This window comes from Aotus nancymaae, unplaced genomic scaffold (assembly GCF_030222135.1).
Source record: "Aotus nancymaae isolate 86718 unplaced genomic scaffold, 86718_ANA_hifiasm-v0.15.2.pri h1tg000029l, whole genome shotgun sequence".
NCBI lineage: Eukaryota > Metazoa > Chordata > Mammalia > Primates > Aotidae > Aotus > Aotus nancymaae.
Window position 1 is genome coordinate 79063245 of NW_026988442.1, and position 22450 is coordinate 79085694.

At 42.2% G+C, this 22450-nt stretch overlaps 2 protein-coding genes across 3 annotated transcripts in view; one reads left to right on the forward strand and one right to left on the reverse strand.

Moving 5' to 3' along the window:
* LYPD1 (LY6/PLAUR domain containing 1) overlaps positions 1–17653 on the forward strand; it is a 34078-nt gene extending 16425 nt beyond the window's left edge. The window contains exon 3 of the mRNA XM_012468424.3: positions 16784–17653. Coding sequence (XP_012323847.1) covers positions 16784–17019 — 236 coding nt within the window. The 3' untranslated portion in view covers positions 17020–17653. The remainder of the gene's footprint in view (positions 1–16783) is intronic.
* The window catches only part of GPR39 (G protein-coupled receptor 39), a 222331-nt gene continuing 215614 nt past the window's right edge, over positions 15734–22450 (reverse strand). For both annotated transcript variants that reach the window (XM_012468423.3, XM_012468421.3), the window contains one exon: positions 15734–17941. In XM_012468423.3, the coding sequence (XP_012323846.1) occupies positions 17433–17941 (509 nt within the window). In that variant the 3' untranslated portion in view covers positions 15734–17432. The remainder of the gene's footprint in view (positions 17942–22450) is intronic.

Below are 22450 nucleotides of genomic sequence, written 5' to 3' on the forward strand. Positions count from 1 at the left end.
TTGACTTCCTCTTTTCCTAATTGAATACTCTTTATTTCTTTTTCTTGCCTGAGTGCTCTGGCTAGAACTTCCAATACTGTGTTGAATAGGAGTGGTGAGAGAGGGCATCCTTGTCTAGTGCTATATATCAAAGGGAATTCTTGCAGCTTTTGCCTGTTCAGTATGATATTGGCTGTAGGTTTGTCATATATAGCTTTTATCATTTTATGATATGTTCTGTCAATACCTAGATTATTGAGAGTTTTTAGCATGAACAGCTGTTGAATTTTATCGAAGGCCTTCTCTGCATCTATTGAGATAATCATGCGGTTTTTGTCTTTGGTTCCATTTATGTGATGGATTACTTTTATGGATTTGCATATGTTGAACCAGCCTTACATCCCCGGGATGAAGCCTACTTGGTCATGATGGATAAGCTTCTTGATGTGCTGCTGCATTCTGTTTGCCAATATTTTTTTGAAGATTTTTGTGTTGATGTTCATCATGGATATTGGCCTGAAGTTTTCTTTTTTAGTTGAGTCTCTGCCTGGTTTTAGTATCAGGATGATGTTGGTCTCATAAAATGAGTTAGGGAGGATTCCCTCCTTTTGTATTGTTTGATACAGTTTCAGAAGGAATGGAACCAGCTCCTCTTTGTACCTCTGGTAGAATTTGGCTGTGAACCCACCTGGACCTGGACTTTTTTTGGTTGGTAGGCTATTGATTGCTGCCTCTACTTCAGCCCTTGTTACTGGTCTATTCAGGGTTTCAACTTCCTCCTGGTTTAGTCTTGGTAGAGTACAAGTGTCTAGGAATTTATCCATTTCTTCCTGGTTTATGTGAGTAGAGCTGTTTGTAGTAATCTCTGATGGTAGTTTGTATTTCTGTGGGATCAGTGGTGATATCCCCTTTATCATTTTTTATTGCATCCATTTGATTCTTCTCCCTTTTCTTTATTATTAATCTGGTTAGCAGTCTATTTTGTTGATCTTTTCAAAAAACCAGATCCTGGATTTATTGATTTTTTGAAGGTTTTTTTGTGTCTCTATCTCCTTCAGTTCTGCTCTGATCTTAGTTATTTCTTGTCTTCTGCTAGCTTTTGAGTTTTTTTTTTTTTTGATCTTGCTCCTCTAGCTCTTTCAATTTTGACAATAGGGTGTCGATTTTAGATCTTTCTTCTCTGGTGGGCATTTATTGCTATAAATTTCCCTCTAGACCCTGCTTTAAAGGTGTCCCAGAGATTCTGGTAAGTTGTATCTTCATTCTGGTTGGTTTTGAAGAACGTCTTTATTTCTGCCTTCATTTCATTGTTTATCTAGTTGACACTCAGAAGCAAGTTATTCAGTTTCCAAGTGGTTGTGCAGGTTTGAGTGTGTTTCTTGATCCTGAGTTCTAGTCTGATTGCGCTGTGATTTGATAGACTGTTTGTTATGATTTCCATTCTTTTGCATTTGCTGAGAAGTGATTTGCTTCCAATGATGTGGTCAATTTTAGAGTAAGTGCAATGTTGTGCTGAGAAAAATGTATATTCTGTGGATTTGGGGTGGAGTGGTCTGTATATCTCCATTAGGTCCGCTTGGTCCAGCTCTGCATTCAGGTCCTGGATATCCTTGTTAATTTTCTGTCTCGTTGATCTGTCTAATATTGACAGTGGAGTGTTGAAGTCTCCCACTATTATCGTGTGGGAGTCTAAATCTCATTTTAGGTCGTTAAGAACTTGCTTTATGTGTCTGGATGCTCCTGTGTTGGGGGCATATATATTTAGCATAGTTAGCTCTTCCTGTTGGATTGATCCTTTTACCATTATGTAGTGTCCTTCTTTGTCTCTTTTGATCTTTGTTGATTTGAAGTCCATTTATCAGAGACTAGGATTGCAACCCCTGCTTTTTTTTTGTTCTCCATTTTCTTGGTAAATCTTCTATCCCTTTATTTTGAGTCTATGTTTGTCTTTGTATATGAGATGGGTTTCATGAATACAGCACACTGATGGGTTCTGACTTTTTATCCAGTTTGCCAGTCTGTGTCTTTTGACTGGGGCGTTTAGGCCATTTACATTCAATGTTAATATTATTATGTGCAGATTTGATCATTTTGTTACTGGCTGGTTTTCTTTCCCATTAGTTGACTTATTTTCTTCATTGCATTTTTGGTCTTTGCCAACTGGTTTGCTTTTGCATTGACTGGTACTTGTTCCTTTCCATGCTTAGTGTTTCTTTCAGGATCTCTTGTAGGGCAGGTCTGGTGGTGACAAAATCTCTCAATAAGTGCTTGTCCGTAAAGGATTTTATTTCTCCTTCACTTACGAAGCTTAGTTTGGCTGGATATGAGATTCTGGGTTGAAAGTTCTTTTCTTTAAGGATGTTGAATATTGGCCCCCACTCTCTTCTGGCTTGTAGAGTTTCTGCCGAGAGATCTGCTGTGAGTCTGATTGGCTTCCCTCTGTGGGTGACCTGACCTTTCTTTCTGGCTGCCCTTAGCATTTTTTCCTTCATTTCAACCCTGGTCAATCTGATGATTATGTGCTTTGGGGTTGCTCTTCTTGAGGAATATCTTTGTGAAGTTCACTGTATTTCTTGAATTCGAAATTTGGACTGCCTTGCTAGGCTTGGGAAGTTCTCCTGGATAATATCCTGGAGTGTGTTTTCTAGCTTGGATTCATTTTCCCCATCATATTCACGTATACTGATCAAGCATAGGTTAGGTCTTTTCACATAATCCCATATTTCTTGGAGACTTTGTTCATTTCTTTTCACTCTTTTTTCTCTTTCTTGCCTTCTCTTTTTATTTCATTGAGTTGGTCTTCAATCTCTGATATCCTTTCTTCTGCTTGATCGATTCAGCTATTAAAACTTGTGTTTGCTTCACATAGTTCTCACGCTGTGTTTTTCAGCGCCATCAAGTTGTTTATGTTCTTCTCTAAGCTGGTTATTCTAGTTAGCATTTCGTCTAACCTTTTTTCAAGGTTTTTGATTTCTTTGCATTGAGTTAGAATGTGTTCCTTTAGCTCAGAAAAATTCGTTATTATCCACCTTCTGAAGCCTGTTTCTGTCAATTCGTTGCACTCCCCGGTCAAGTTGTGATCCTGTGTTGTTGAAGAGTTGTTATCCCCCGAAAGAGAAGAGGTCTTCTGGTCTTTGATGGTTTCATCTTTTTTGTGCTGTCTTTTTCCCATCTTTGTGGATTTATCTGGCTGTGGTGTCAGGGAGCTGCTTGATGAGGTCGCTTGTCTGCCTGTGGAGGCACTACTTGGTTTCTAAGGACTCCTTCAGGTTACTAGGGAAGCCTCCTGAGTCTTTTTTGTTTATACTGGGAGATTAGGCCCACCTCTTCTGGTGACCTATAGGCACTGCTGGGATATCAAGAACGCCGTCCCATTGCTACATAGGCTTCCTGTGTTTTTTGTTAAAACATGTAGCCCAGTCCCAACCCTTTAGTGGTAGGTTGTGCCCTTCCTCCACTGGGCTGGATCATTCAGGGTTCATCTCAGACTGTGGCACTGGCTGTGCAACCCACTAGAGTCAGAGCTTCTTCCCTCAGGGGTTTGTGGGGGAGGGTAGGGACCCGCCCAGCCATGCCCAGCCGCACCTGGCCGTCTCCCCCTTTCAGTTTCCTCTCTCTCTGGTCATGGGTTAGGGGCCCACCCAGCTGCTCCCGCTTACAGCTCCCTCTCTCTCCGGGTTGGGGTAGGGGGTGGTAGCTCAGTCCGCAGGCTCTTTTTCAACTCCATGCTTGTAATTCCCGGTGCTTGACTGGCAAAGATCCCCTGTTCCGTGTATTGCTGAGGCTTTGGGGGAAGTGCTGTATCTGGTCTGGAGTGCCAGAGGGGGAGCCTCCAACTCGCCAGTCAGATGCACTTTCTGGGTGAAGTAGCACCCCTCCCCACCTCAGTCTGCCCTGAGTGGGCTTTGCTCACCCTCGGACCGGACCCGTTGAAATGCACCTGGTACCTCAGTTGGAGCTAGGAGATCTCTGGATTTCTGCGTCTCTCTTGCTGGGTGTTGTATGCTGGAGTTGTGTCTAATTGGCCATCTTGGATCTTCTCTCCAGAATCCCTTGTTCTGTTTCGCAATTTGCTTAGAATCTGGGTGAGAAAGAGATTCCTAGCCCTTTGAGGCAAGAGTTAAGCAGTTAAATTGCATGGATGATTGGGGCTATGTCTGTCACCTACACATAGACTATACACTCCCCCTACTACTCATCAGCATGGGAGTGGCCAAGCATGTTTCACTGAAGCATTTGTTGGGGGCACGTGTGGCACAGAAAGAACATGTAGATTTTCCCCACATTCATACCAACGTGTGTGTGTGTGGTTTTTTGTTGTTGTTGGTGGTTTTTTTTTGTTTGTTTGTTTTGTTTCTGAGATAGGGTCTCCCTCTGTCACCTAGGCTGGGGTGCAGTGGAACAATTTCAGCTCACTGCAACCTCTGCCTTCCAGGCTCAAGCGATCCTCCCACTAAGCTTCCCGAGTAGCTGGGACCACAAGCAAGCGCCACTGCGCCAAGCTCATACCAATGTCTTCTTTTTAAATGTTGAATGTGGAAATAATTTGAGACTTACAGAAAAGCTGCAAAAGTAGTGCAGAGTTTCTTTCTATACACCCTTCCCCCATCTTTGACTAATGTTAACCTGCATAACCACAGTACAATGATCAAGGCAAGAAATGAACACTGATGCAGTACTGTTAGTGAAACTATGCTTTGTTTTGAGATTCCCACAGTTTTGCCTTTTTCTGTTCCAAGATCCTGTCCAGGAACCCACATTGCATTTCATTGTCCTGTCTCTTTCTCCTCTAACCTCTGACAATGCATCATTCTTTCTGTATCTTTTGTGATCTTGACACTTTTGAAGAGGACTGGTCAGGATTTTTGTACACTGTCCCTCAGTTTGGGATTGTTTGCTGTTTTCTCATGATCAGACAGAGGTTTTGCATTTTTGACAAGAATCCTTAGAAGAGATGCGCCCTTCTCAGTGCGCTGTAGCAAGGTGCATGCTGTCAATGTCTTACTACTGTTAACTTTATCAGTACTACTTACTGATACATACTTACTACTGTTAACTTACTGTGTTAACTTCGATCACTTTTGATTCAGATGGTATCTGCTGGGTTTTTCTACGGTAAATTTGCTATTTTTTCTTTTGTAATTAATAACCTGAGGGAGATATTTTGAAACCATATAATTACACTGTTTCTTTTCAAACTTTGGCCAATAATTTCAGCATCTGTTGGTGGAGCTGTCCCATATCAATTATTACTATGGTGTTCTAATCCTAATTTCTATTTCCCTCATTCCTTCTGCATTGGTTAACTGGAATCCTTCTGCAAGAAAGAGCTGTCTCTTCTGCACATTTGTTCATTCATTTATGTATGTTAGCATGAACTTATGGGTATTCATTTTATTCTATGGTTATAATCCAATGCTATGATTTTTTATTTTGTTGCTCAGATTTCTTGAACTCTGTCCACTGGAAAGTTGGAAAGTCCAACCAAAAGCTCCAACTTTGCCAACTCCAGCTTTTCCCACTGGGTCATTCATTCAAAAAGGCAAACTGAGGCTTATAGAAGTTAAGTGTATTATCCAAGGAAGTGGCTAGGGGAGAATTCCAGTCTAGGTGTGTTGGACCCCAGAGTTCATGTTCTTTCCACAGGGTAAGGAATTATTTCAGAATTAGAATGAAATATGGACATGATCTTCTTCAGTTTCCTCCATCCTATTAGGTAGATGAGGATCTACTTAATGATAAGGCCATTAAAGGAGAGTATCATGGCTTCTGGAAACTCCAGAGCTTGGTGAAGGAAGTTAATAGAAGACCCTGATCTTCAAGCACATATCTTTACATTATAACGTTGTCAGTAATTCTTCTCCAGTCATCTTCATGATGAAATTATTAACAATTTCAGTTCATTATGGAAACTTCCATTGCTTACTTTATGACCAAATATCATACGAATTTGCGAACTATGAATGGAATTTTATTTAAAGGGGTCATTTCAACAGGTCAAGAAATAATTTATCAAAGGAAGAATGTAGTAAGTGACATGATCATTTCAACTCCCAGATGGTCTCTTTGGCAACAAACATTTATTTGAAAATGGTATTTCTAAAAAAAAACAAAATCATTGATATTTTTTCTTCTCATTGTCAAGTATTATGTTTTGAAGAATATGTATAAAACCATAACGTTTCTGAAACTACGAGAAAATTATGATTAAGCCCAGAGAGGGAAAAAGTTACCACATTAACAACATTCATCCCGTGCACCAGAAGGCTCCTCTGCTTCTTGAAAGCAGAAAATAAGAGAACGCTGGAGCCCAAGCAACACTCTGCATCTACCATGGTTAAAATGTGGACATAACAGGAAGTACAACCTGCTGAAACTTTCTTACCAAAATGAGGTTGCTCTGGTTTATGTTGGAGGCACTCCTGAAGGTAGCCACGCTGACATAGAGCGTCATCGTGGTGGGGAGAGGGTCCTGTGCAGGTTTCCCTGCAGGGTTTTGGCTTTAAATAGAACAGCACCTAAAACAGCTAACTGCTAGTTTTACTCAGCAGGCCTGTATCCTGCCTGCACTGGAAACAGCCCTCAGGTGGCGGCTCCAGCTTCGTCTTTTTCTGTTTTTCCCTCAAACTGAGTTGTGTCCCCTGCTAGAATGTAGCCTTTCTCTCTGTTACTGTAGATTCCAAGCCGACTGCAGCGTTTGGGTCTGCTATGAAGGGCAGGCTTTCTGTAGAGACACTTCAATTTTAAAACATTTTAAAATATGGAGATAAGGTTCTACAGATCCTACAAAGGCCTTTGATAGAGTAGCCTTGACATACGTGGAACTTAGAGACCCTTTCTGATATTCTTCCAAAAGCAAATGTTCTGAATGTGGTGGCTTTTCTCATGTGACTGCAGAGGAAAGATTGGGTGGAAGGGATCGATTTCATAATGTAAAGGTGATCGGATTTTGATAGAATAGGACAGAGGTAAGCAATCTACAGCCCTGGGCCAAATCTGGCCCACTGCCTGTGCTGTGACTAAATTCTGTTGCCCTCCCAAAATTCATGTGTTGCAGTCCTAATCCCCAATGTGATGGTATTTGGAGATGGGGCCTGGGGAGATAATTAGGGATAGATGAGGTCATGAGAACAGGGCCATGGCCTGATGGGATCAGGGTCTTTATAAAAAGAGGGAGATTGACCTGGAGAGAGAGGGTGAGCTCACTCTCTGTGCACACACAGAGGAAAGGCCATGTGAGGACGCAGAGAGAAGGGGACCACCCACAAGCAAGAGAGCCTTCACCAGAAACCAGATTTCCTGGAACGTTGATTTTGAATTTGCAGCCTCTAGAACCATGAGAAAATTCATTTCTGTTGATTAAGCCACACAGTCTGTGGTATTTTGGTGTGGCAGCCTTTGCAGACTAATACCAAGTGTATTTCTGTAAATAAAGTTTTACAGACATAAAGTTGAAGCAGCCATAGACAGCACATCAACAAATGGGTGTGCTGTGTTGCTGCAAACGGGTGTTGCCACAAATGCCAACAAATGAGTGTGGCAACACAGCACAACCATCTGTTGATGTACTGTCTATGGCTGCTTCAAAGATACAATGTCAGAATCCAGTGATTGGATTCTGACAGAGAGCATTTGGCCTGCAGAGACCAAAATATTTACTCTCTAGCCCTTTACCAAAAAAGTATGCCCTCCCCTGGAATAGAAAGTTACTGTATACACTATAGGTTTTGAAAATGAAAAGCTACCCCAGTGGGATATTAAAGGGCCAAAGGCAGGAAACCACCTTAGTGTGCAGTAGCCCAACTAGCATTGTCACCTGCAGGAGTGTCCTGGACTTCTCACCTGGTCAGCTCACCTGTGAGCTCAGTCGTGTACAATGAACATGTATGCCCTTGACAGTTGAGTCCTTCCAAGGCAGGTACATGAGGGAAGCCTGTCCTCTAAGGGGGCTGATAGCACAGGTCAGTTGTGGCAATGGGGTAGAAAGGAAATGAATGTGATGAAGAAAAAGTCGGGGAAGCAATGAAGAGGAAATGGACTCAGCTCTCACTCTCCATAGCAGCAGATCATCAGAGGGTGTCGGAGGTTTCCCCAAATCCCAACTACAGAATGTGAGCCAGGTTGTAATGTATAAGGAAATCTTTGCTGTTAGAAAAAATACGTCTCCTTGGGTAAATTAAAACTTGCATTTGTAGTCTGCATGTGCTCTCTCCTTCCCCAGTGCAATAATTTGGAAGTTTAGGCTACCTGCGTCAGAAGCCCCTGAAGGTGGTTCTGGGAATCTGTATATTTAAGGAATGCCCAGGTAATGCTTTTGCGAGGAATGAATTCTTGAAAAGCACTCCGTGAACAGTTCTTCCCTGGTGGAGCTCTCACACTGCGCCTACCTGAGGAGTAGGTGCACCCTCACAAGGGACTGCCTTTAGTAAAGTATGTGGCAAAGAACTTTGATGAAGAAAAGTTGTTTCCAAAAGGATGGCACCACATCAGCGATTTGGTACACTAAAGAGTTTTTGTACCTGTCTGTGGACAAACAGGTCATCCTCCAGGCTTCTGGGCCAGAATGCTGGCCTGGGTACCACATTCTAACACTCAATAATGCGGAATTCCAGAGCTGAGACCACTGCTATGCCAGACTTTCTTCTAGCAGGGTGGTTGTGGGTGTTTTTCATTCGGCCCACTCAAGCTATGGTGACCCAGCTGTGTGTTAGGAGCAGGCAAAAAGAGCTGGACTCGAACAAAGAGAAAACACCATCTTTCTTCTTTCCCCCGTGTAATCAATAATTCAGCCCTCTAAAGCAAGCCAGATGCCTGATGGAGTGCTTGCTGCAAGGAAGAAGACAAGGGCCATTCAGCATCCACATCAACTTCTAAAACTTCTTTCTTTCTCCCTCTCCTGCCTCACCTCCTGGCTTGCCTCTGGTCTTCCATCTAAATGCAAAACGAATGCATCTGCTAACAGGTGGCCCAAATGTAGTCCAAGAGGAACAAGGATAAAGTGTGTAAAGCTGTGGGGGAAAGTGGAGCCAATAATTTTAAATGTCAGCAAATCAATCCGTCGTTATTGACATTACCATCCCCTCTGAGTTAAGTGCCATGGTGTGTGCAAATTCAATCAGCAACTACTTGTATGAATGAAGGGCATGAATCAGAAAACGCTCCATGAACCAACCCATATCATGGATCTGACTCACTTGCTAGAGGCTTCATATAATTCATGCCTTTAAAAAACATGTATGTGTATGTATATACATATATATAATATACATATATATGTTTATATATTTTACATATACACACATATTTCACTTCACATTGTCAAATTGATCTTGAATGGAAACAATCATCTACCTGAAGTTTTATATGACATTTATTAAATTATTAAATATAATGGACATTTGCTAAACATTTACCAAGTTTCAAACATTATTCTAAGTGTTAGGGATACAAAGACTTTCTAGTGACTGATATTCGGGGAGTTACTAACAGCAGAGTTTTGACAAAAATATGAACTAAGAATTTCCTTCATGAAACTTCTCTAGTAATAGTTAAGGTGCCATTTTTTGTGTGGACAAGGCTCCTGAAAGCCAATCCGATCAAAATGTGTATCATTTACAACAGGGAAAATCATTTTCAGCAAAATGATTAGAAGGCGCATGAAGTATGAAAACAGCAGTCTTAAGGTCTTAAATTCCAGTCTACTTTTACCTTCTTTGAAAAAAAATATGAAATTAGCATTGTGGTTAACTCTTGGGAAAGGTAAGCATACAAGATAGTGAGATTGTTATAAAAGAATCACAACAGTTGGAGAAATTCTAGTTCTTAGACTTGATGGAGGATATGCAAGTGTTGACCTTTTATGACTATGCTTCATAACTCACATACATGTTATCAGATATTACATAATAAAAGAACCCCTCCCGCTCCCAGAAGGAAATGCTGTCTGCACTGCGGCATGGAGCAAACACCTACTTTGTACCAGGTGCTTTTCCAAGGGCTTTATTCCTATTAGTCTATTTAACCTGGAAGAATCATTTCTAATGTCTGTAAAACTGGGAGAACACACAATGGTGCAGAAATATTTTTGTAGCATCAATTTGGATTCATTTCAATCCAAATTTGTATTTAATTCCAGTGTGTAGGGTACAGAGGATCCAATCCATTTTTCCTTATTATTTCCACATCTACCTTTTCAGCAGAACTCCTGAGAGTGTCAATTCCTTTATATTCTGATCCTTGGGTCCTAAGAAATAGATACAATTGCTACAGTGGAATGAACTGCCTGGGAAGTAACCTTGGTATTTTATTTACCCTTTCCTTCATTCTTTGGCATACCCATCATTCACATCTAAATAAGTAAGGCAGATTAACATGAATGACTTCCTCAGGGAGAACAATTTGTGGTATTTTTAAGGCAAGCACGCATAGACACCCATCTCAATCCAAGAGCCCCCAGGAGGCCATCACCTCTCTGAAGACTTAAAGAGGATTAAAGTTTTAAATGCTGGGTGGCTCGATTAATTTGGTGATAGTGGGTGGTGTGTTCCACAGGCACACTCCTGGTCGGCAGATTAGAGCCCTGAGAAATAACTTGGCCTTGACAGGACACAGCTCTGTGCCCCTGCGGGACAGAGTGGCTGGGAGCTGGTCCAAACTGAGATTATCCAAGCCACGTTTGATGGGCAGCCCTTCATCCACCAGCGGAGCCTTGTAGCTCTGGGTCTGCATCTGCTTTAACTAAGATCAGAGGCTCTCACAGTTCTGCCTTTGTCAACCAAGGCCTGGAGGTGAATTGCAGCTTTATGTAACGTGTTACCCAGGCGACACCAGCCTAGGAATAAAATCCTACTCAAAACCAGTCAGAAAAGCACCTCCTATTGTGGGACCTGTGGACCGCCTTCAAATAACCCTCTTTCCTTCCGTCATCTTCTCCTTTTCCTCCCTTCATTTACTCACTCATTCCTTTGATAAATACTTGTTATATGCCAGGCACTGTTCTGATTGCAGGAGCTTACATTCTGTTAATAAAGACCATTAGTAAAATAATGTAGTGTATTAGAAGCAATTAAGAGAAAAATCATGCAGGATAGAAGGGCAGGAAGCATCTCTCAGCTCTTTGGGGAAGTCTCTAAACAGTATCCCTCCCCTGCTCTTCGTCATGGCCCTCTCCTACCCTAACCCGGCAGTGGTGGTCTCTGAGGCCAGCCATGAGGGTTCAGAGAAACCTGGCCATGGCCAGCTAGAGCCCAGCCATCCCTTCCTGCCCACATTGCTGCTGCAGTTGTGCGGAACGGTAGTGTCTTTTGCCAAACCCATCTCGTGTTTCGGAGATGCCTCATTATATTATGGACCCCTGTCAAACAATTAAAAGTGGTTCCTGACTACCACCCAGCCCTAAAGGGACCAGGCTGTTTAGTGTGTTGCCTCTGGACCTCTTGCTGTGATGTGACAGAGATGGCAACTCACACACTTAGATATGTGCATACACGTCCCCCTGCAGACACACTGCTGCAGCATGCATTGCATTGCTTTGTGGTTTCCTCCTTACATAGATGATATACTTAACTGTCATTCTGGAGCTGTCATTGAGAACCTTCCAGATCAGAATGCAGCTTTGCACTTTAACTGCTGCTTAACATCTGTAGTATAAGGGCATCTTTTTCCTATGAAGGATGTGAAAGTGTGTTTTGTTTTGAAGCTGGATGCTGAGGAATGGGACCGTTGTATTTGTACATTTTGAATTAGATTCTTCTGACTGCCCTTATGCCAGTCGCTGCTCCTACCAGTGGTCCATGACAAGGCCCTGGTTTTACTCACAGCTCCTCCTCCCTCAGGCCCAGACCTGAGCTCATGGCGTCTGGGTTAAAGGAAAAGCAGAGAGACCCACAGGCACAAGTGCCCCTGCCCTGTAACCCTGAGACTTGGGCTTTGGGGCAGTTCCTGGTGGCTGACTCTCTTAGGAGTGGCTCATTCCCTAGAGCCCTCTGGTGGACACAGCTAGGAAAGACCTTGTGCTACACTGATAAGCCATCTGAGAATGGTTCCTTGGGGGTGTTTATCTACATCATTCTAAAAATGGCATTTTATTCTCATAGTTCTAACTTTAAATGGCAAGAAAGGGTCTACAGTTTTTTTTTTCCACTCCTATCCAGTGACCACCTAGTACTTCATGCCAGAGACAACCAATATTATCTTTTTGTGTATTCTTCCATAAATTTTTATGCATATGCATGCAAAATGTGTGTATGTGTGTGCGCGCTCTTAATTTTTATTTTCCCCAATAGATGTGTGTTATAGCATGGTAGACAATGTAATATAATGGTTAAGAGTACAGATTATAAATCCAGACCTCCTGGGCTTAAATCTCAGCTCCACTACATATTACCTGCATGGCCTCTAAGAAAATTACCTACCCTATTTTTGCCTCAGTTTCCCCATCTGCAAAATGAGGATTACTACTAGCGTTACTACAAAGATTGAAAGAGCTAATATTCATAAAGCTCAAAACTGCATCTGAAGCATAGTAAGAAGTATAAACTCATTCATTTAAACAAAAAAAAAAAAAAAGGAAGAGGAAGGGAGGGAGAGAAAAGGAAGGAGGGAACTGTCCAGACATACTTCGCTTTGTTTTTAACTCAGTATCTTCGTGTACAGTTTTGTGGAATTGCATTGTGCAGATAAGACACTGGGAGTTTACCAGTCCCCTGGTGATGGATAGAGTGATAGTCTATTCTTTTGCTACGACACACTACTCTATCATGAATAACCTTGCCTATAGTAGTTTTGTAGGTCTGTGAATATGTCTGTAGGATACATACATAAAAGTGGAATTGCTAGGTCACAGAGTATGTGGATTTGTAATGTTGACGGCTATTGCCACATTGCCTTCGTGGAAATTATACCTATTTACTCTCCTAACCAACAGTGTGGGAAAGGGCCTTTTTCTAAGATTCATGAACACAGTGTTTATAATAAACTTTTAAATCTCTGCCCAAGTGATAAATAATAATGGCATCTCAGCGTAGTTTAATTTCCATTCTTCTTATGATACGTGAGGGTGAGCCTCTTTTCATGTGTTTCAGAGTTCTGTTTCTTTTTCTGTAAACTATCTGGTCATTTGCTTTCCCTCTTTTTCTAATGAGTTATTTATTTATTCCTTACTGATTTATTATTTATTCCTTGCGGATTTCTAGGATCTTTTTACATATTAAGGAAATTTGCTTTGTGATTTGAGTTACAATTATTTTTTCCAATATTTCACTTGTCTTTTTTCTTATGTATAGGGATTTTATTAGAGTGTGCGTGTGTAGTCTAATTTTTCAATATTTTGTGTAATGGCTTCTGAGTGTTGTGTCATAGAATAGCCTTTACAACTCTTAAATCTCCCAAGATTCCAAAGTGCCGTTTAGTACTTTCATGGTTTTGTTTTTCAACATTTAAATCTTAAATCTATTTGGAATTTATTCTGATAAGCATGTGAATGATGGAACTGTTCAGGAGTTCTAAGTCCTCACTGGGCCCCCCACCTGGCAGCATTCCTTATGTCCTTCCAGTGTGAGTCTTTATTCCACACCCCTTCACTCCTTGCTGCCTCCGACTCTCTCCTATTGCTTTCTTCACCAGTTGCACCAGTGCAGGCTGCCATTCGTGCCTAAACCCCAGGGGCATTTTCTTAAAGCTACCGAGTGGCCTGTGTGCTATTCAATCACATGCTCCTTCCGGGGCAGCTCTCAGGATGCCCCAAAACCATTCCCATTTGTCCAGGGCCTCTGTTCCCATCCCCAGCCCACCCGCTCAAGTGCCTACAATGAACTGGGAAGGCTTTTCTTTCTTTGAAGCCATGGGAGAGGTGGCTTATTTCCACTTCTTTGCAGATTCCAAATATCAGCCTTTCCAAATATCAATCCCTCTGTCCCAGCCTCACCACTCAGCCCCATCCCAGGTCTCTCAAAGGAGGCAAGGTGTTATCTCCACCACGTCAATTTTCATCAAAAGAATGAGTAAAATGCCTTTGTTTTCTGAAAGCCCTCTTTAATCTCAAATTTCCCCATTTCTGTTAGTACAAAACCTCCTACCTGCTTCCTCTGCCACCACCCAGTTTAGAACTAGCACACCTTTTCTTCTTGAATGTCTCCAAACCCAGCTCCTCCATAACCTCGACACCAGCCAGTTGCCTGTCACTTACCTTGATGCCTTGATCTACATTTCCTTTCATCCCATTAGAAGCATCTTTAATCACATCCAATCTCACCCAAAGCGTCTCTAGTGTGAGTTTCTAGACTTAGACTTTAGCCAAGGGAGGCTCACAGGAGCCGAGAGCTCCCCTCATCCTCATGGCCCTCATGCCTAGAAGCCTGATGGCCCTTGGACCTCCACAGAGTACCTGGCCTGGAGGGGCCAGCCTGGCAGTGGAGACAGCTATCTGACATCAGACACCTTTCTCTTTCCTCCCTCTTGTAGCATCTAGTAAATACCCCTTTTCTTATGGAGCTATCAACCTTCCCCTTCAGAAAGCCTCACTGTGGTGGCATCAGTTCATGAACCACCAACTTGAAAGCTTGTACCTCTCCCCAGCTTTCCTTATGAAGATAAATTGTTTCTGACTAATAACATGAGGGTCTCAGCAGCCGTAAAGATTGTGGCTCTGTTAGTCCATCTCTTCATAACGACATGCACTATTTATCCAACTAACTTATCTGATCACTGATCCCTAACCCTGTAAAGTTAGCCTTGTTGCGTGGGTATGTATGTGGCTAGTTTATTTCAATAAATTATTTTTTGGATAGATAGTATTTAATACTAAAGCTGGACTTAGAATTAAGAGGTCTTAATCCTGTTTGCTGCCTTGCACAGCTGAGGGATATAGCATCCCACTAGTAGCCGGGGCCATGTCACTAAATAAAAATGCAAATTGCAGAAGAGCATATAGGATGTGATAGTATTAACAAATGTGTGCAAACACATGGACTTGATTTCTCTGTGAGTATATATGTAAATGTACAGAAACCAGCCTGGAAGGAGACAGGCCACACCGATGACAGCTCCTGCCCCCAGGGGGACATGGTGGAGGGCCTGGAACTGGCAGGGGTACTCAAGGGGTATTTCACCTTATGGACTGTTTGAACATTTTTACAGAGAAAAACATATTCAGTAAGTATTTTTTAAAGTTTAAAAATTCACTTAAAGGAAAAAAGTTCATTGTAGTTGAACGGGCAAATAAATGCCAGTTAGTGTTCTTCATACTTAGGTATAAAAAGAGAGTAAAATGATTTCCTAAGAAGGGCCATGGATAGCAAATGTAGAGACTATGGGAAATCTATAAATGGGCAATGCACTGAAGTGTATTCCTTAGCAATCAAACAGTGCCTCCCACACATAGATACAGGCAGCCTCTGTACCTTGGCTTTATCTTACCAGAGCAGCCACCTTCTAGGATTTTGTAATGGTCTTAGAAAATCAATCCCTACAAACATGCAGTTAGAGGGGAAAAAATGACATAAAATTGCATGTTTTAAGGTAAATCCACAGTACTTCTTTACCTCCCACTTGGAAGTTTTAGGCAGTTTCATTCTTTACTGTTTCTACAGCACCCAAAGTGGTAGTTCTCAAGGAGGAGGGAGCCAAAAACCACAGCTGCCCACACACCTGCAGGAAATGAGTGGGATGCTACATCCCTCAGCTGTGCAAGGCAGCAAACAGGAGTAAGAGCTCTTAATTCTAAGTCCACCTTTAGTATTAAATATCTGTCCAAAAAAATTCATTGATTTAAATAGCTTTTTTGTGTGGATACGTATGTCACTATCTATCGTCAGAGTAAAGCCCCTCCCCCTAAAATATCCCCACCATTGTGGTGGTTAATTGGCAGTCCACTTTGCTGCTATACAGTAACAGTCTTGACAGTATGGAGCCAGAATGCTGGGTTCAAATCCCAGCCGCTCTACTTCCTGTTCATGTGACCTTGGGCAAGTTTACTAAACATCTCTGGCCCTGAGGCTTCACATCTGTAAAATGGGGGTGATCATGATGACCTCCCTTGGAGGGAAGCTTTGGGTAGTGAAGGAGCTGGGCACACTATAGCTGTCTAGTGCCTGGGAGATGGGGAAGCCCCTAAATAAGTTATCTAAGACACCCTAATTTGATGACTCTACTGCAGCTTGACAGGACACACATGCTCCTTGAGACAGGCCCCTCAGTCTTCTTGGGAAGCTCCTTTTTATACCCAGTGTGTGTCCCTGAGTGCTAGCCGTGTGTCCTGAGGGCAGAGCGTCTTTGCTGAGAATAAGACTGTGAGGAGCACACTGTCAGTCAGCCAGGCACCCCCTTCAGTAGGGATCATTATTTATTCCTCTTTGGGATTTGGTCTTTCTTTCAAAGAATTCCAGGATTTCATCAACACGTAGTTGAGAGCCAGCCCTCTTTGGTCGTTTATAAATAACGAAATAAGATCTAGAAGCACTGCTTGTGGTCCTCACTGGCATGATCATGAGATGGTTTGAACAACAATAAAAAAGTAAATAAAAAGCTGTGTCTTGTACACAGTGTGAACTCTGACTTAAAAAAGACTTTCATTTTAAAAAGCTCTTTATTCACTGCTATTGGCGTCTCAAATAGCTTTTGGAACACTTTTGTTAAAGGTAACAAAAAAGTGCCTGTCTCTTTTAACATCTATCTATCTAGTGTGTTTTGAGTATCAATGAAATAATTTGAAGCACCTCCCTGGCCCCATCAAATCTCTGGGCTGTGGAAGGAGTAAGGAAGCGCTGTCTTTTGACCACTGCACATTAACCCAGGTCCTGTGTTGCAGGGATCATGTATCGCAAGTCCTGTGCATCATCAGCCGCCTGTCTCATCGCCTCTGCCGGGTACCAGTCCTTCTGCTCCCCAGGGAAACTGAACTCAGTGTGCATCAGCTGCTGCAACACCCCTCTTTGCAACGGGCCAAGGCCCAAGAAAAGAGGCAGTTCTGCTTCTGCCCTCAGGCCAGGGCTCCCCACCACGATCCTGCTCCTCAAATTCGCCCTCTTTTCAGCCCACTGCTGAAGCTGAAGGAGATGCCACCTGCTCCTGCATTGTTCTTCTGGCCGTCCTTCTATTCTGGGTAGGGAGCAGGAGTCCGTGTTCTCTTTTTGTTCCTTTGCAAATAATGAAAGAGCTCCTTGTAAAGAATTTTTGTAAGCTCTAAATGAATTCGGGCTGACTGAATTTTCAGTATGCACTTGAAGGAAGGAGGTGGAGTGAAAGTTCACCCCTACGTCTGTGTAACCAGAGCCAAGGCCAGGCTGGCACAGTCAGCCCTTAGAAGTCACTGAGGTGGGCACTACCTTTTGCAAAGCTGCCAGCGTCCATTCCACCCCTTATGGGGGCATAGTTTATTTTGAGACTACAGTGTGAGGGTGACGTTGTTTCCTTGGGGGTGGAGGGCCAATCCCACTCAAGGCTTCTTCACTAGACATTCAAACTTCATGCTCCGGAAAACCATTTTCTGCAGCAGCATTGGCTGGTTTTGCGCCTGAGTTGGGCTCTAGTGACTCCAGACTCAATGTCTGGGGCTTAGACTGGGGCTCCGCCTCGCTCTGAAAAGTGCTTAAGAAAACCTTGTTAGTTCTCCTTGCAGAGGACTGGCGCCGGGACGCGAGGAAGAGCAGGGGGCGCTGCGCAGAGCGGGCGCTGTCCATGGTGGAGAGCGCTTGGGCACGCAGGCGCTTCTCATGGTTGGCATGCTGCAGCGACAAGCGACAACACAACACCTGCACGAACACCCGGCGGAACTGCTGCGAGGACACCGTGTACAGGAGCGGGTTGATCACCGAGCTGAGGTAGAAGAACGTGTCCGAGAAGGGGAGGAGGATCATGTACGCCCGGAAGTAGGACCTCGTCCAGTTGTGCTTGGGTTTGGCTGCAGCCATGATCCTCCGAATCTGGTTGGGCATCCAGCATACGGCCAGTGTCACAACAATCAGCCCTGGTCAGGCACCAACAGGAGGGAGAGACAGCGAGAAAAACACAGCATGAGAACGCAGTAAATAAATAAATAAAACCATAAAATATTTAGCTCCTCCATTCTGTGCTTACTGGCCAGGAAATGGTACCAATTTTTCAGTGTTGTGCTTGACAGCTTCTTTTGCCATGAGCAAAAGAGAATTTAACACTGGTTCAAACCCGGGGGAGTCGGCTGTGTTAAAGACCATTAAATGCTTTAGACAGTGTATTTATACTGGTTGATGTCTGTTAATTTTAAAAAATGTTTTCATTGGTGTTTGTGTATCCAGAAAGCATTTTATGTTATCCATAAATCTGGTTTTGTCTTTTCATTTTAAAGAAAAAGATGTATACATACTGTATAGCTGCATTAGATAAAGCAGTGTTTGTATTTTAAAGGATGTCTGCACAAAGAAGACCTAGTGATATTTTTAAATCAAGTGGAAGTTGTATCCCTTTGGCAACAAAGCAGCATATTTAATGACACTGGTTTTGCGTTCAGTTTCAAGGGAAGCAAAATCAGAAATAGTGTGTCACCAAGAATGTTTTTGGACATATACATGCTAGGTATGCACAGCTATAATCATGCTCATCTCTGCAACAGCATGTGCTTCTTTTCAGACACTTTTAGATCCATCATCTTTTCCACCCCCATATGGGGAAAAAGAATTATTCAAAGATGGCAAATGTAAAACTGCAGAGAGTAACATATTCCCTTCCTTTGCAGCACTGAGCTGTGCTGTCAGCAGCCCAGAAGCAATCAGACCCTAGAGAAGAGACCGCTTGAAGGCCCCTTATGTAGATCAAATGTTGACTGTATGTACATTTGTTTGCATGCCCACAAGTTTGTATTCCAACTTATGTAACCACCACTAGATTCTGCAATTCTGACAGAGATAAAGATGCTACACCAACCACAAAGAATTGAAATCACAGGTATCATGAGCGTTTACAGTGACAAAAGAAAAAAGGAAGATCAGGGGATCTGCAGAGCATTTGCTGTCTCTTTTCTTAAGAAGCCAAGACACCCAGAATATAAGTTCCCCTGTAGAGAGCTGCTATATTAAAGCAGTATTTGCCTTTTCAGAAATGCTTCCTTCCTCTCCTAAATTTCAATCATAATAAGAAACATTTATTCACACTTTTAATCCTCTGATTTTCTTGGAAACCACAGGAAAGTGACAGTTGGCAATGAATGCTTCCTACCCATGATTCATGATAAATATTAATAAGTGGGGACCAGACATGGTGGTTCATGCCTGATATCTCAGCACTTTGAGAGGCCAAGGCAGGAGGATCACTTAAGACTAGAAGTTTGAGACTTACTTAGTCAACATAGCAAAACCCTATCTTGACAAAAAAATAGAAAAACTTAGGCAGGCATGGTGGTACACATGTGGTCCTAGGTACTTGGGGGGCTGAGGTGGGAGGATCACTTGAGTCTGCAGTGAGACATAAATGTGCCATGGCACTCCAGCCTGGCTGACAGAGTAAAACTCTGTCTCGATAAACCAATTTAAAAAAAAAATGCTCCAGGGAAAACAGCCACATTCACACATCCAGAGTTGAGCCTCCCAATTGTACTGGCCTGAGTATTCCTTGCCTGGTGTGGGAGGGACCCTAGGTGTATTCAAATCCTCCACAAATTCATATGTGACCAAGGAAGTCCTTGGAAACTCTTTTATTAATTTCCACAGGTTTCTCCTGTCAACTCTTAGCCTAAACTTGGAAATATAAACCAATTTGCTAATTTTTTTCCTTTGAGTTTGCTATCCTGAGAACATCCAGCAAATCTAAAAACAGGTGAAGTAACATTGATCTGATGAAAAAATGGTAAAAAAAAAAAAAAAAAAAAAAAAAATCCACCTCAAGTCCAGAGTTTCTTCTGAATCACCTGGTTACAGATACTATAATGAATTATTCAAAGGAACAAAAAAAACCACAACATATTTCGATTAAAAAAATACATACTCGCATAAGAGATCAGGGACTTTTTTCCCCACTACTTTGAGGAGTACAGGTGCTCCCAGCCACCTGTGCTATTCAAAATTCATCTTACGTTCCTGCTCCTGTTAGTATCTCATGCAGTGCTCACGGAGGCTCATCTCATTAATTGTGAAGGAACTAGGAAGCCATGTGTTTTCACAAAGTTTTGCATTGTTTTCTCTTCCATCACTGAATTTCAGAGAACATGTATAACCATCTTCATCTGAGGAGTTACTGCCCAGAATATGGAAATTGAGTGCACGGTTTTACATGTGTACCATGCTACACTGTGGGAGGTTGTACTTCAAGGCGATGAGAATCTAGAAAGGCAATGAGAAACACCTTGTACCTACCCTGAGCTGAACGTAGCACAGCTTTTAAAGCCAACAGACAAAGGCAATGAGAAGAAAAGGTTGGCTTGTGAAACAAGGGGAGAGAAGTGGTAACATTGCTTTTCTTCTGCCCTGTCTTTGCTCCTTGTTCTCTTGATCTCTTGTTTACATGACCCTTACTCTTCTGACAGCTTCCCACATGCACTGGGGCCTGGTGTCAATTGTCCTTGACTGATCATCCCATCAAAAGAAGCAGACTTCGGTAAAAAGCAAGACCCAGCCTCCAGGTACCAGGCAAAGGGCAGGGGCAGATAGAGAGTTGTGGCATGGTTTGTAGCCAGGATAAAATTCTTGCTCTGAAGTTAAAAAGGAGCTAAAGTAACTAAGTGGGAGTAAGCTCAGTATGAACAAGCTCAATTATGAGGCAAAGAAGGGGAAGTTCAGCTTTCTGGATGTAAAAGTCGGTAGATATAATAGCAAGGGCAAACTTGTAGAATAAGAGAGACAAAGACCTGAATTAGAAATGGAGACAGATTTTCACATCGTGCACCGGATGGGTGTTTTGATATAACCTACAATAATGTGGAATATTTATTATTGAGTTTTTCCTATGCCAGTTTCTGTGCTAAGCACTCTGCTAATTTCCCATGCATCTCTCACTCCTGATAACAACCTGGAAAGCTTTGACCTGGTGAGGTCAAAAGAGTTATTCTCTTAATTTAACAAAAGAGGAAGTGCAGGCTCAGAGAAGTTTGCCCGAGTGCAACAGTTAGGACATATCTTTGCCAGACTGCAAAATCCATGCTATATATTTTTTCCTCAAAACACAATACTGTCTGCCACTCATACTGTCAGTTTGAAAAATACAGAAACAAGCAAGAAAATAAACGCTAACCGTAATTCCACCATGTAAAATGCATATAGCACAGTGATGTCCACTGGAAATACAGAGCCATACATGTAATTTTAAACTTTCTAGTAGCCGCATTCAAAGAGAAAAAGAGATGGGTGAAATCAACTTTAATACTGCTATTTAATCTGATACACTCCCAAAATAATTATTTCACATGTAATTTCAACATGCAATTAATATAAAAATTATTGGTGAGATGTTTTACATTTTTTAATACTAACTCATTGAAACCTAGTATAGCTTTTACTCTTACAGTATTGCCTTAACTGGGAACAGACACATGTGGCTAGTAGCTACAGTACCGGACACTACTCACTAAAGGAATCCTACCTAGCCCCTCCCCAGAGTGACAAGGCTCCCCCTCTTCCCATTCCCCCAACTGTCCCTTTAACAACCACGTCCCAGAGAGTCACGTCAAACCAAGGAAGCCCGAAGGACTCTCCCACATAGCCTGTATTTATTACACTACTGTGCACCCAATGCTGAATTTCTGAGTATGCATTGTCAATTATAGTGAGGAACAGGTTTAGCCAGTCTTTTCCTAGAAAGCTTTCCATATGAGGGAACCCTAAATCATTTAAAACTGAAATAATCCTGAAAGCACAAGGATGTACTTTGCATTTCTCATTCTAAATTTTGCCTAGCTATCCTAGAATAATGCAGATCATGCCAACTGCTTGGCAGGGCTGTTAGGATAAACTTCCCCCACCTCAACTGGAGGTGGGAAAAATGGCTGGTGCTTTTCTTCCTGTGTTTTGAAAGACAAGTTTGCTCTCAGAAAATGGAGCATTAGACATACAGGTAGAGCAGATGACAAACATGAGACGTGTGCCTGTGAGCACTGTAATGGAGGTGAACCTCTCAGGGGAATAAAACAAAATTTGCCCCCTTGTAAAATGTGTCATTTTATAATGACAAGTAATTGCTTATTTTCACATTTAAAAAAAGTTTGTTCTAAATGATACACTGTTGAGAATAAATGCTGCATCCCAAGGTAACTTTCTATTCTGGCTGTTTGCGATTGGTTCAACTCTAGCCCCAGCTACCCTGAGGCTAAGACAAAACTTTAAAGTCTGATTCACGCCCTAATAGAGCGTACTAAAGATTTGACTAAGGCATGTTTGGCTGCAATCAATTTGGATTTCTATATTACATTTGGAAAAAAATATCTATAATTCTTTGGTCTGTATGGTGTAATGTGCAGCCCGCAGTTAAATAACTTCAGTGTTAGCTTGAATGAAGATCAGTGAACTGAACCCAC